The sequence below is a fragment of the Mandrillus leucophaeus genome, unplaced genomic scaffold (assembly GCF_000951045.1).
Source record: "Mandrillus leucophaeus isolate KB7577 unplaced genomic scaffold, Mleu.le_1.0 Scaffold702, whole genome shotgun sequence".
NCBI lineage: Eukaryota > Metazoa > Chordata > Mammalia > Primates > Cercopithecidae > Mandrillus > Mandrillus leucophaeus.
In genome coordinates, this window is record NW_012107609.1 from 589,393 (window position 1) to 602,286 (window position 12,894).

The following is a 12,894-nucleotide window of genomic DNA, read 5'->3' on the forward strand; positions in this document are numbered from 1 at the left end:
ATAAATTAATTACAATACGTAACAACTAGTGAACTGAGATGATCTTCATTAGCAATAAATTAATTACAATACGTAATAACTAGTGAACTGAGATGATAATTAGCATTAAATTACAGTACGTAATAACTAGTGAGCTGAGATGATACTGTTAGTAATTAATTACGTAAATAGCTAGTGAACTGAGATGATATTAATTAGTAATAAATTAATTGCAAGACGTAATAACTGGTGAACCGAGATGATATTGTTAATTAGTAATAAATTGCAACACGAAATAACTAGTGAACTGAGATGATGCCACGTCTGCTCCCTAGTGCATGTGTCCTGCGTGTGTTAACGGCCGGGCTTGCTCAGCACCAGGTCCTCACGCAGCTGGCCCCCACCCCCACGGGGGCATTGCGTGGTGCTCAGTGGACTTCCCCGGCCGCAGGAGAGCACGAGGGCCCTCACCGGGGGTCTCCCTCAGCAGCCAGGGGACCAGTCTCTGCTTCTCGATGACTGCATCCGTTAGGGCCCCTTCCTCATGCCACACGCACTGCTCAGGGCAGGGAGAGCCGCGTTCTCCAGGCAACCCTGGGGTCGCTCCCAGCTTTCCTGTCAGCCATCGCATGCGTGGTTCACAGTCTACCAGAGAACTCCTGAACATCCTGGTTTCTCTTTTGCCTTTTTTATAAGCAAAACGTAGTGGAAGTGGGGGCTGGGGCTGCCTTTGATGTACGAAGGCCTTTTTCCTGGACCTGCTGGGGCCTCCTGCCCCGACCTCACCTGGTGCTCATGTCCACGAGGGCACGGTCGGTGTGGAATGTGTGCCGAGCCTCGGGAGGGGAGCGTTTACCGTGGCAGCCGGACGTCTTCATGTGCTGCTTTGCGGTGGGCGAACACGCTGCCTTCGCAGAGACAGGCCCCCCTTCACTCATGAGCGACAGCGCAGACCGCACCTCAAGTCTGCGTCCAAGCGCGCCCCTGACCCGCGGCCGCCACCTGTGTCTCCACAGCTGGCGGCTCCTACTACATGATATCGCGCTCGCTGGGACCCGAGTTCGGAGGCGCTGTCGGCCTCTGCTTCTACCTGGGCACGACGTTCGCAGGGGCCATGTATATTCTGGGGACCATCGAGATCCTTCTGGTGAGCGTGCTGCTTTGGAGCGTTCCCCACCCCACAGTCTGCGGCAGGACGCAGTCTGCCTGACCCGCTCTGTGGCACACACAGCCCACGGAGCCATCCCGACCCCACTGCCCTGACTGCCCCTGGGCTCTCCCTGGCGGAAGCCGTCGGCAGCGTCCACTCTGCAGCGACCTGGGTCCCCCGTGAGCACCATTGCCGCCCTCCGCGAGGGGTGCCTGGCATGGGCTGGGTAGACGTCTGGGCTGTAGATCTGAGCCCCGCGTGGGTGTGGCCCTGCAATCTGAGCTGTTTTACGGGCAGGGTTGAAACTCGGCTTAGAAGAACCTCTTGCCAGGATCCTAGCCCCTTCCCTGCCTGATTGATTTGGGCACTTGGCCAAGGGTTACGGAGCCCAGCAGTGCACGGCCAGGTGATGTCATCACCTTCCCAAAACAGGCTCAAAGCACGCCCCACATCACCTGAGCACAGCTAAGAGCTGTGGCCTGAGTTCCTTGGTCCCCGTGGGGACAGGAACCGCCCTCTCTGGCTGCTGAGCACCACCCTTCCTGTGAGCTTCTGAAACCCACCGTCCCCACAGGGCTTCAGAGACGCCCACCTGAGCCCCCGTTCCCAGTCTTTCTGCCCCTCCCTCCGCTGCCAGACCTGGTTCCCGGCCTCCTGGGCTCCTGCAGAGAGCCACATGGCCGAGAAGTTTCTGAAGCCTTTCAGTGGGGTCGCATCCACCTCTGTCCCACCCTGAGTCCCCTGGCCATGCCCCTCAGTCTTTCCTGCCCTGGGTGCCATGGCTGCAAAGACACCATGGCTGCCGCACTCCCCGGATTGCTTTTGGTGGGGATGAGTGCCGTGTCCTCCATGCCTACTGTACCCCAGTCCTGTCCTGGTCTTGAGGGAGCTGAGCAGCACCGTCTCGCATCTCCGTCCCTTGAATTTGGGCAGAGCAGAGGTTGCACCCAACCGGCGTGGTCAGACCCAGTGTTTGTCCAGGACGTCCAGCCGGGATGGGCCGAGCTCTCTGGGCTGTCACGTTCCTCTTAGCAGGTGTTTCTTTTGAGTGTGGACGTGTGGCCGCCCCGGGTCCTGAAGTTGCTTTACTCTCAGGTGTCCGGGTGGCTCCTGGGAAACGTGCAAGCCCCTGGCCGTCCACTGCCCGTGCGCTGACCCCCGCGGGCTCCGTCCAGCACGGATGCCTCCCGATGGCCCCAGCGCCTGTTGGGAGGAGGCCCCTGTGTGGCGCTTGCAGGAGGGAGGGGCGCTGGGGAGTTCTGTCCGGGGACGGCCTCCCAACCCGTCTTGTCCCTGCAGACATACATCTCCCCGGGTGCGGCCATCTTCCAGGCAGAGGCTGCGGGTGGCGAGGCGACCGCCATGCTGCACAACATGCGTGTGTATGGCACGTGCACGCTGGTGCTCATGGCCCTGGTGGTCTTCGTGGGCGTCAAGTACGTCAACAAGCTGGCGCTGGTCTTCCTGGCCTGCGTCGTGCTGTCCATCCTGGCCATCTACGCCGGCGTCATCAAGTCTGCCTTCGACCCCCCGGACATCCCGTGAGTCTCGGGGCCTCTGAGCCGTGGGTGGTGTGTGGGGCTGGGGCCAGGTCCCGTGGGCTCTGCCCGCCTCTGGTCCGTCATCCTTGACACTGAGCTCCCCGCGAGGGGCGGGACTGGGTGTGACCACGGCGGGAACCCCTGTGGGCTCGTTCTGAGGATTATGGGAAACCCAGCCGTGAGGCGGGCCGAGGCATCCTCGTGGCCGGGTCTGAGCGTGAAGACCCTCCTCAGTGGCGGGTTTCAGGAGTGGCCGGCGGCCTGAGCACGGTCAGGTGGCACCGAGGGTCGCGGCTCCTTCTCCCTCCCAGAGGTGCTTGGAGTAGTCCCTTTTCTTGTCCTCTTGGAGGAGAAGCTGGGAGGCGGCCCACGTCCTGGAACACGGGAGTGGCCGCCAGAGCCCTCAGGAGCGGGTCCAGAAAAGGCCAGCAGCCAAGCCCCTCCAGGTTCCCAAGTTTTTGCCGTCTCCGTGTGAAGGGAGCCCCTGAAGGAATAGCCTCATAGAGGCCTCAAAACAGAGGGAGGCAGAGCAGCCGCAACCCTGCGAGCCTGTTTTAGGGAAACACAGCTCTGCCCTTCCCTGGGGCGCCCGTCCTGAGACCCCTTGCTGATGCCTGAAGCCGTGGCCCCGTGTAGACTGTTTTCTACACACAGGCCTGGTTTACACACCAGAGGCGGCACTCCTGTGCTCTTGGCCGTTGGGACGTGGCAGGAGGGTGGCTTGGACTCAGGCACTGAGATTGTGACAGCCGACCCGGCCAGGACACCGCCGAGGGCCTCAGGCAGGAGCGACTGCAGCGTGGCTGTGTCGGCACGGGGGGTTCGCGGGGTTCCACCTCACTGGTTTCCACTGCGCAGTGGAAAACGTGTGAATTGTTTATGTCTAGAACACTTCAGTTAAGCATGTTTGGACCATGGGTGGCCGAACCATGGATGAGGGGACGGCTGTACGGTACAGCATTACTGTTGCAGCCTGGCCCGGTCCCGGGTCCCTGGTCCCCGGCATGATCCGTGACCCTTGCGTTCCTGCTGCAGCCTGGCTCGGGCCCAGTTCCCGGCGTGATCTGTGGCCTTCCTGTCTTGGGAGGTGCAGGGTGCCAGGAGCCACTCACGGGTGACACCACGGGTGCCCATTGGAGGAGCCGGGTGGGGCAGTAAAAGCCACTTCGGCAGCAGCACACGGCCGTGCCTCCCTGTCCCGCCCTAGGGTCTGCCTCCTGGGGAACCGCACGCTGTCTCGGCGCAGCTTTGATGCCTGCGTCAAGGCCTACGTCACCGACAACAACTCAGCCGCCTCTGCACTCTGGGGCCTCTTCTGCAACGGCTCCCAGCCCAGCGCCACGTGTGACGAGTACTTCATCCAGAACAACGTCACCGAAATCCAGGGCATCCCGGGCGCGGCCAGCGGCGTCTTCCTGGGTGAGGCCCGCAGGGCTGCAGCAGGGGCTGGGGGTGGCGGCGGCCGGCGCTGGCCCCGGTGGACGCTGTCACCGTAGGGTCACTCTCAGGGCCCCAGTTCCTCCTGCCTGGCCGAGCCCCTCCCCAGCTGCTGCTGACGAGCCTGGGGGTCCCTGTGCACACCCCTGGCAGAGCCACAGAAGCCAAACATAGTGTGGCAGGGAGACGGCCTCTGTCGTGGTCAGCAAGCTGGTCTTAAAGCCATGGATTTATGTCCACGACCACCTGGCAGTGTGTGTGGGGAACTTGCTGTGTTAGTGAGGGAGCGGTGGCTGGGCGGTGACACCCCCTCTGTGTGTCCTTCCCTGAGGAGAGGCTGCCCTGGACCCGCCCCAGGGGCTTGAGGGAAAGGACCCCTGGCAGGGTACACGAGACCTGCTCCAGAACCCGAGATGGGAGGCCTGGGCTTCCCAGGAGTATGTTGTTCTGCACTGAGGCTTCTCTTTAGTGCTGACCTTCCTTCCATAGACGCAGACAGGTAGCTTTCCCAGAGGTACCGTCTCAAAAAACTTGTTTGAATTGGAGCCTGCTTGCAGCGCACAAGCTGTGACCCTTCCCCTCCAGCCACCAGTGGGACCTGCCAGGGAGTGGCCTGCCCCGTGGTGTGGGCGCTGGACGGAAGGTGCCAGAAACCCATGGGATCTTCCTTGTCCGGCAGAGAACCTGTGGAGTACGTACACGCACGCAGGGGCGTTTGTGGAGAAGAAAGGTGTGCCCTCAGTGCCTGTGGCAGAGGAGAGCCGCGCCAGCACGCTGCCCTACGTGCTCACCGACATCGCGGCCTCCTTTACCCTCCTGGTTGGCATCTACTTCCCCTCCGTGACCGGTGAGCCCGCCGCTCCAGCCGTCTCCTCTTTCTTTCTCTCCCTCTCTTTTTCGCTGTCACCCAGGCTGGAGGGCAGTGTCGTGACCATGGCTCTCTGCAGCCTTGACCTCCTAGACACAAACATTCCTCCCACCTGAGTCTCCCAAGCAGCCAGGACCCTAGGCACACGGCACCACACCCGGCTAATGTCTGTATTTTTTGTAGAGGGGGGTCTCCCCACATTGCTCAGGCTGGTCTCAAACTCCTGAGCTCAAGCCATCCTACTCCTCCCAAAGTGCTGGGATTACAGGCATCTTGAGTCACCGCACCCGGCCTCTCTCCATCTTTCCCTTCTTCTGTCTCTCTGTCCATCTCTCTGTCTCTGTCATTCTGCCCTCCTGTCTCTCTCTCTCTCTCTCTCTCTCCTCCTCCCCCTTTCCCTCTCTCTCTCTGTCTGCCTCTCTCTGTGTCTCTCTGTCCCTCCCTCCCTCTCTCTCTGTCTCTGTGTCTCTCTCTGTGTCTCCCTCTCCCTCCCCCATCTCTCTCTGTCTCTCTCTTTCTCTCTCTCTCTCTCTGTGTCTCTCTCTGTGTCTCCCTCTCCCTCCCCCCTCTCTCTCTTTCTCTCTCTCTCTCTCTCTCTTTCTTCTCTCTCTCTCTCTCTCTCTCTGTGTCTCTCTCTGTGTCTCCCTCTCCCTCCCCCATCTCTCTCTGTCTCTCTCTTTCTCTCTCTCTCTGTCTCTCTCTCTGTGTCTCTGTCTCTCTCTCTAGTGTGTTTCTTCCTGTCCCTGCTTATCTTGCCTGTTTGGTTCAGGGGAAGCGGCTGAGGTCTCCGCTCTGTGTCCTGATGGATTCGTAAGACGCCTGTCTGCCGCTCTCCCGGGCAGGCCTGTGTCAGGAGAGGCTGTTGTAGGGTTGCTGAGAGTTTAGCAGACGCCTAGGAGTGGCCTCGTGTGAGCTCAGAGTCCGGGGACCTCGGGGACCTCGGCCCTCTGTGTCCTCCTCAGACAGTGGGCCTTGTTCCGACCGGGGGTGGGGCCCTTGTTGTTCCCCAAGGGGTGGGCCCGGGCCCCACGCTCTCCCCGTCACACGCACACGCCCCCGGCTGTCTCCACTCGGCCTTCCTGTCGGGATGCCCCTGACTGGCGCTGGCTGCTTGTGTGGCCTGGGCTGCCCTTCCGGTCCCTCCCACGTCTGCTCCTGGACTTTATCTCAGCGCATCTCAAAGCCCTGGAGCCCAGGGTCAGCCACAGGGCCCAGCCCAGCGCTGGCGTCTCGTGTTTACCTCGCCGCCCCTGAAGGTGGGCCCGTCTCACCGTGGAGGGGGCGATCAGCCCGGGGTCCTCTCCGTGTGCTTCCGCTCCAGCCTACCCCGTCCGTCTGCTCCCAGCGCCGTGGGTGGAGGGCGTGGGGCAGAGCCTCTGTGTGGAGGGCGTGGGGCAGAGCCTCTGTGTGGAGGGCGTAGGGCAGAGCCTCCGCGTGGCTCCGGGTGTCTCTGTGCTCTACCACACCGGATTGTGCGCTCTGCCGCCTTCCAGGCCACCCCGAGCACGGGCGCTTCAGGCTGTGCCTTGGATGGGACTGAGCCAGGCGTCAAGTGGCCGCCACCGACCCAGCTTCCCGGAGCTCTGTGGGAGCCGATTGTGTGGAAATGCCCGCGGCCGTGGCTCCCTAGAGGAAGGTGGTGCCCACGTGGCACTGCAGCAGGAGGGGTCACAGCATCTGCCCGCCCGGCTGGCTGGGCTCTGAGTCGTTCTAGGGTCTCATTCCGAAAGTCCTTAGGTCCTGGGGGGCCTGTGAGCCATTGCTCAGCAGCGTCCCTGGGCTGGCCCTTGGTCGTGGGATTAACGCAGGCTCCAGAGGAGCCCTGGGTGTGGGGGGTGTGGGGGTCCGTGTTGAGGTCAGGCCTTGTCCTCGGGTCCAGGGGAGAGGTAAACGTGCCTGGGCCTGCGTCCCCCCAGCCGTGGTCCTGCAGCGTGGGCCGGTGGAGCTTGGACTGCAGCCTCGGGAGCAGCTCACCCTCGGGGTCTCCCCAGAGACCACCTTTCCGGCTCTCTGGGCAGGGGCCGCCATCACATGGCACTGACTCCTCAGATGGGTCTTGGCAGCATTTTCCATGTTCGTAGGTATCATGGCGGGTTCAAACCGGTCCGGGGACCTCAAGGATGCGCAGAAGTCCATCCCCACGGGGACCATCCTGGCCATAGTGACCACGTCTTTCATCTGTATCCTTGGAGGGGTGCAGGCGAGGGAGGTGCGGGTTCCAGCCTCTGCCTGGGGGGAGGCCCCCATGCCCTCCCCGGCTCAGCGCTGCGCCCTCGGCCACTGGCGTGTGACTTCCCGGGTGAGGCCGGGCTCTGACCACGTCATCCTGCCTGGGAGACGGGGCTGGGGCTGCTGTCAGGACCCCGGCTTCTTCGCCACTGTGTGATGCGATCGTGGATAAAACAGAAGCAGTCACCCTGCTGCCTGTGGACAGTGACGCACAGCTGTGTGTGGTGTGTGCCACCGGCAGGCTGGGCCCGTGGGGTCTCTGACTTCTCAATCCCAAGGCTGCCTCTTTCCAGCCGAGCATCGTCCCCTCAGTGAGGTCCCCTGCCGATCCCTGGCGGTCAAGCACCAGGCCAGGTGTGTCTCCACCACCCCAGGGCCCTGTTCTGTGATGCTGGACAGAGCCCCGGGAGGGTGCGCCGAGGACACGGGGGACAGGACGTGCCCGGGATGGGATGGGGTGCAGAATGGTCCCTGCCCAACTGGAGCCTGGGGCCGGCGCGTCCCCCCTCCTACCCCACCCCCCGTACCTGAGGACACCCTCCTACCCCACCCCCCGTACCTGAGGACACTGCACCCGCAGACCCGCCTTTCCTTGACGAGAGCTGTAGATCTCTCCTGCATTGTGCTGTTTGGGGCCTGCATCGAAGGTGTGATCTTGCGAGATAAGTACGTTTCCATCTACAGTTTCCGTGCAAAGCCTGTCGTCTTCATGGGTTTTCCTGAGGACGAGTTTGACTTTGAAATGACATCGCCCTCGGACTTCATGTCCGTGTGCAGAGCTGAAGCCATCCCGGTCCCAGGGTTGGGATCCCCTTGGTCTGATGTGTGTCTCTTCCACTGGAGCCTACAGCCTGGGGAACCGTTCAGAGCCGCCTCCAAGCCCTGATGCAGCTGGGGGCACAGGCCCTTCCTGGGGAGGCCACAGGGGTGTGGACGGGTGAGGCTTGGCTCTGGGAGGCCCCCCAGCCCTGCTGCCAAGTAGAGAAGTAGTGGGGTCCCAGGCAGGTCGTCGCTGACCTGCATCCTCATGGGACGTGCCTGTCTGGCAGCCCCAAGGCCCCGGGGATCCTGGGTGGTCCCTGACTGAAGCTGACGCCAGGCTGGGTCTTCCCTGCTCCCAAGAGCGACCGTGAGGTGAGCAGGACCCGCTCCCCCGCTGAAGACCCTGCAGAGCATTCCGGCCATGCCGGGCAGAGCCTGGTGGAGGTTTCAGCCAACGGGGACTGGAGGCCAGGCCTCAGCTTTCCCAGGAGCCGCTCCCACCACACCGGGCCCCTCGGTGGGAGAAGACGTTTTGTCTGATTTAGGCACATTTCTGAAAACCGCCTGCCTGCAGGTTCGGGGAGGCCCTGCAGGGGAACCTGGTCATCGGCATGCTGGCCTGGCCCTCCCCCTGGGTCATCGTCATCGGCTCCTTCTTCTCCACCTGCGGCGCCGGCCTGCAGAGCCTCACGGGGGCACCGCGCCTGCTGCAGGCCATTGCCCGTGATGGCATCATCCCCTTCCTGCGGGTGAGCCCTGCGTCCTCGGGGAGGGGGCCCTGGAAGGTCAGGGTCGGGCTCTGTTCCCCGGCGGGATCCTCACAGTGCCGTGTGTGGGGCACATGCCTGCAGCTTGGACCCCGTGGTGGTCATTCTGCCCCGGCCGTTGCTCTGAGCATGGGAGTGGTGGGTGGTGAGTGGTGGGCAGAGGCAGCTCCAGCCCTCCTGCCTGCAGGTCCCTCCGAGCGCAGCCCCGGGTGTGTCAGGAGCGGCTGTGAGGGCCCACGGCCTCGGGTCCAGACGTGCCTGGTCTGCTGTCTGGCCAGAAGCCCCCTGCCTGCCTGCCACTCCTTTCTCTGTGTGGCTGAGCTCTTCAGCCCGTGGGAGGTGGCGTCACCAGCCTGCAGCCAGAGTGTGTGGCTGTTCTGAGGATGGCACAGACGCCCGCATTGGGTCCTATCCGTGTGCTGTGCCCAGAGCTGCCAATTGTGGCTCCTCCTGCCACTCAGGCCCAGGGGAGCTGTGGGAAGGTTGTGGATGGCAGAGCCGTCCTCGCCCATCGCCGGTCCCTCAGCAGGGTGCCGACCCACAGGGCCTTTGTGTGGTTGCATCTTGTCAGTCCCAGCCGGGCCTAGGGCCTGGTGTCTGGGAAGGGGACGGACACACAGACCCCGTGGGCCTCAGCTTCTGGGAGGTGAGGGCGGCCTGAGGGTGAGAAAGGTCACTACAGGGTCTGGGGAACCGTGAGTGCCCTGGAGACGCTGGTCCTGTGTTGTGTGGTCGGGGAAACTGAGGCAGGTGGTGGGTGGGCTGAGGCCACACAGGTTGCAGGCAAGCCCGGTGTAGACACAGCTCTGAAGCCTCCTGGGCTGCAGCCCTTTGTCAGGGCCTCTTCCCAGGCCAGCCGGGTGACGTCCCGGGGACCTACTGTGAAAGGCGGTGTCTGCTGGTCTTTGCCTTTAAGACTCATCTGGGCTGGACCTGACCAGACTGCAGCTTCTCTCCTAAAAGGGTGGTGTCATCTGCCCCATGTTCCTGCCCTTGTCCCTGCAGGTGTTTGGCCACGGGAAGGCCAATGGGGAGCCCACGTGGGCGTTGTTGCTGACGGTCCTCATCTGTGAGACTGGCATCCTTATTGCCTCCCTGGACAGCGTGGCCCCGATCCTCTCCATGTGAGCCCCCGCAGGACGGGGACCTGCGGTTGGGTGTATGGGCCTGGAGCATGGGGCAGTGTGGACGGGAGGCCCTGCTCAGGACAATCAGTAAACAGGCAGGGCCAGCCGTGGGCAGTCAGAATCCTGCCGGGAAGGGAGTTGGGCCGGGGAAGGCAGGTGCACAGGCCTCCAGGCAGGCGCCGGCCAGGGTCTGCCGGGGACAGTGTGGCTGAACAAATGGCTGCTGGGGAAGGGACAATGGCCCATCTCTTGATGGACCAGGCGGCCACAGGATGACTGGGGCCTGAGGGGGCCTGATTCGGAGTCAGTCTGAGTCAACTTATGTACAGAGACACGGGGAGACAAGACGCAGGTGGGAGGGACAGTGATGACAAGGGTGGTCTCCCAGGTTGCAGTGACTGGGGGCGTGGAGGGGCCCAGTCGGCGCGTGTCAGTGTCTGGTTGTCCCTGCAGGTTCTTCCTCATGTGCTACCTGTTCGTGAACCTAGCCTGCGCCGTGCAGACCCTGCTACGTACCCCCAACTGGCGTCCACGCTTCAAGTTCTACCACTGGTGAGGCCGCTCAGCACGGGCGTCAGGAGCCCTGCAGACTGGGACACTGGGTGCCTCTGCCACTGGGGAGGCCGCTCAGCATGGGCGTCAGGGGCCCTGCAGGCTGGGACACCGGGTGTCTCTGCAAGGCCAGCTGCCCTGGGCCTGAAGACCCCAGGCGGGTCCTCGACTGTTCCTTTGCGGAGTAAGCCCCTGGGCAGCTGATGAGACTGTGGCCTCTCTTTGCCTCTGCACCTGAGGAAGGCCTCTAGTTACGAGGATGCCCAGGTGTCTGTGTGCCGCCTTGTACCTCCCGTGGTCAGCCGGCACTCCCAGACTTGGGGCGTATTCCATCAGGGCTGTGGGTCTTCTTAACTCCCCTCCTCGGGAATCAGGCACTGGGTGGATGCTGCAGCCATGGTGTTGCGTGCACAGCCGAGGTGCTGTGTGCACGCTGGGAGCTGGAGCTGTGTACTGGGTCTTGGAGTAGCGGCTCCCACAGGGGCCCAGGGAGCCACGTCACCCCTCAGAGGTGATTGAGTGCAGGCATGGTCGTCAGGCATCAGTGACTGTTTTCCTGGTGTTAACAGAGAGTTTCACTGAGGGAGGGGCAGTGTCCGTGTGGCGTTGGGCCACCCCTGAGCCACTTGTCCCGCCCCCAGGACCCTGTCCTTCCTGGGCATGAGCCTGTGCCTGGCACTGATGTTCATCTGCTCCTGGTACTATGCGCTCTCCGCCATGCTCATCGCTGGCTGCATCTACAAGTACATCGAGTACCGAGGGTAAGCGCCGTTAGTCCCCCTCACGGACCCGGCGCACAGGATTGCGGGCCCCTCTCACACTATGCCCAGGGCAGCTCCCTAGAGGGGCCTCCCTGGGGCCCGAATGTTGTGTGCCGTCCTGGGAGCAGCTGGGAGCACATGCAGGTGGGCTGTGCTGTGAAAGCCAGGGTTTCCCTCCCGCCCCCAGCCAGGCCAAGGTGCCTGTACTCGTGGACAGTGTCTCCAGCCTGGAGCTCTTGTCTCGTGCCGTCCTCAGCAGGCAGTGAGCCCATGGCTGACTATTCCTGCTACATGTCTCGCGAGGTGTCCCCAGGTTGTGCCTGTATTCACTCGGCAGCCACGGATGTCCTTCCCCGTGCCCCAGCGCCCACCCTCCCTCCCCTTGCACCCGCCTCCTTCCCGGGGTCCAGCCACTTCCCTGTCACAGGCCTTCTGCTCCCCACCCTGCGAGGAAGGCGCCTCACGCATGCTGGACGTAGACCTCATTTCCTCCATAGCCACGGCACCCTCTGACCCCGTGGCTCCTGGGACGGGCTCCCTTGAGGGCAGGGGTGGGCACGGAGGCCTCCCTCCTTATCCAGGGACTTTTTCCGGGGGTCCTGTTTGCCCTGACTCACCTGCCCCCAGAAGTCCCCTCTTTCCCAGATGGGCTGAACAAGCCCCCCACTTCCTTTCCCGCAGTGCCGAGAAGGAGTGGGGCGACGGCATCCGCGGCCTGTCCCTGAACGCTGCCCGCTATGCCCTGCTGCGTGTGGAGCACGGGCCTCCTCACACCAAGAACTGGAGGTGAGCGCTGCCCATGCCCCGTGTTCCTCACATGCACGGAAGAGCCGTTTCTGAGGTTGGCCTTTGAGTGGGGACCTTGGAGTCTCAGGGGCCTCTTACCTTCAGCCGCTTGGGCACGGTCTGGGGTGTGAACACTGCCTGGTGCAGAGCGAATTGCACAGCTGGGGGCCTTGGAGCACCGGGGGTGTCCCTGCTGCAGGGCGGGGGTGTGGGGAGCCGGCCCCTCTGCCGGCACAGCCCTGGGCTGGGGTGGGAGAGGGTGGCTCCTGCTGAAGCAAAGGCCATCTGTAGGAAGCCTCTGCCCCTCAGGGTCTCAGCGGGGGCCTCAGGCCTGTGCCCTGGGCCAGTGTCCCCCTCAGGGTCTTGGCAGGGGCATCCGGCATGTGTCCTGGGCCATTGTCTCACCTGTCCAGCATGTCACCTGTCCCACCTGTCTCACCTGCCTGTTCACCTGTCCTGCCTGGCTAGTGCCCACCTGTCCATCGGCCCTGCCTGTCCCACCTGGCTTGTGTGGCCTGTCTCACCTGTCACTTGTTCAACTTACCCCCACCTGTGTCATGTGTCTCCCCATCCCATCTGTGTCACCTGCCCCTTTTGTCACCTGTCCCGCCTGTCATATGTCCCCCGTCCCACCTGTGTCACGTGCCCCAGCCGTCCCGCCTGCCCTGTTGATGGGCTGTGTGCGGGTGTGCGGGTGAGTGTTGCCGTGGTAACAGCCGCCCCACCCCCGCTGCAGGCCCCAGGTGCTGGTGATGCTGAACCTGGACGCAGAGCAGGCTGTGAAGCACCCCCGCCTGCTGTCCTTCACGTCGCAGCTGAAGGCCGGCAAGGGCCTGACCATCGTGGGCTCGGTGCTGGAAGGGACGTACCTGGACAAGCACATGGAGGCACAGCGGGCCGAGGAGGTGGGCAGGGCAGGGTCTGGGGGCCGGGCC

At 63.1% G+C, this 12,894-nt stretch overlaps 1 protein-coding gene across 1 annotated transcript in view; it reads left to right on the forward strand.

Annotated features, from left to right (window-relative positions):
• The window catches only part of SLC12A7 (solute carrier family 12 (potassium/chloride transporter), member 7), a 41,053-nt gene that overhangs the window by 6,319 nt on the left and 21,840 nt on the right, over positions 1-12,894 (forward strand). The window contains exons 5-16 of the mRNA XM_011964744.1: positions 996-1,126; positions 2,429-2,670; positions 3,878-4,089; positions 4,787-4,954; positions 7,057-7,155; positions 7,807-7,870; positions 8,541-8,715; positions 9,739-9,857; positions 10,314-10,412; positions 11,054-11,173; positions 11,855-11,959; positions 12,696-12,864. Of these exons, the coding sequence (XP_011820134.1) occupies positions 996-1,126; positions 2,429-2,670; positions 3,878-4,089; positions 4,787-4,954; positions 7,057-7,155; positions 7,807-7,870; positions 8,541-8,715; positions 9,739-9,857; positions 10,314-10,412; positions 11,054-11,173; positions 11,855-11,959; positions 12,696-12,864 (1,703 nt within the window). The remainder of the gene's footprint in view (positions 1-995; positions 1,127-2,428; positions 2,671-3,877; positions 4,090-4,786; positions 4,955-7,056; positions 7,156-7,806; positions 7,871-8,540; positions 8,716-9,738; positions 9,858-10,313; positions 10,413-11,053; positions 11,174-11,854; positions 11,960-12,695; positions 12,865-12,894) is intronic.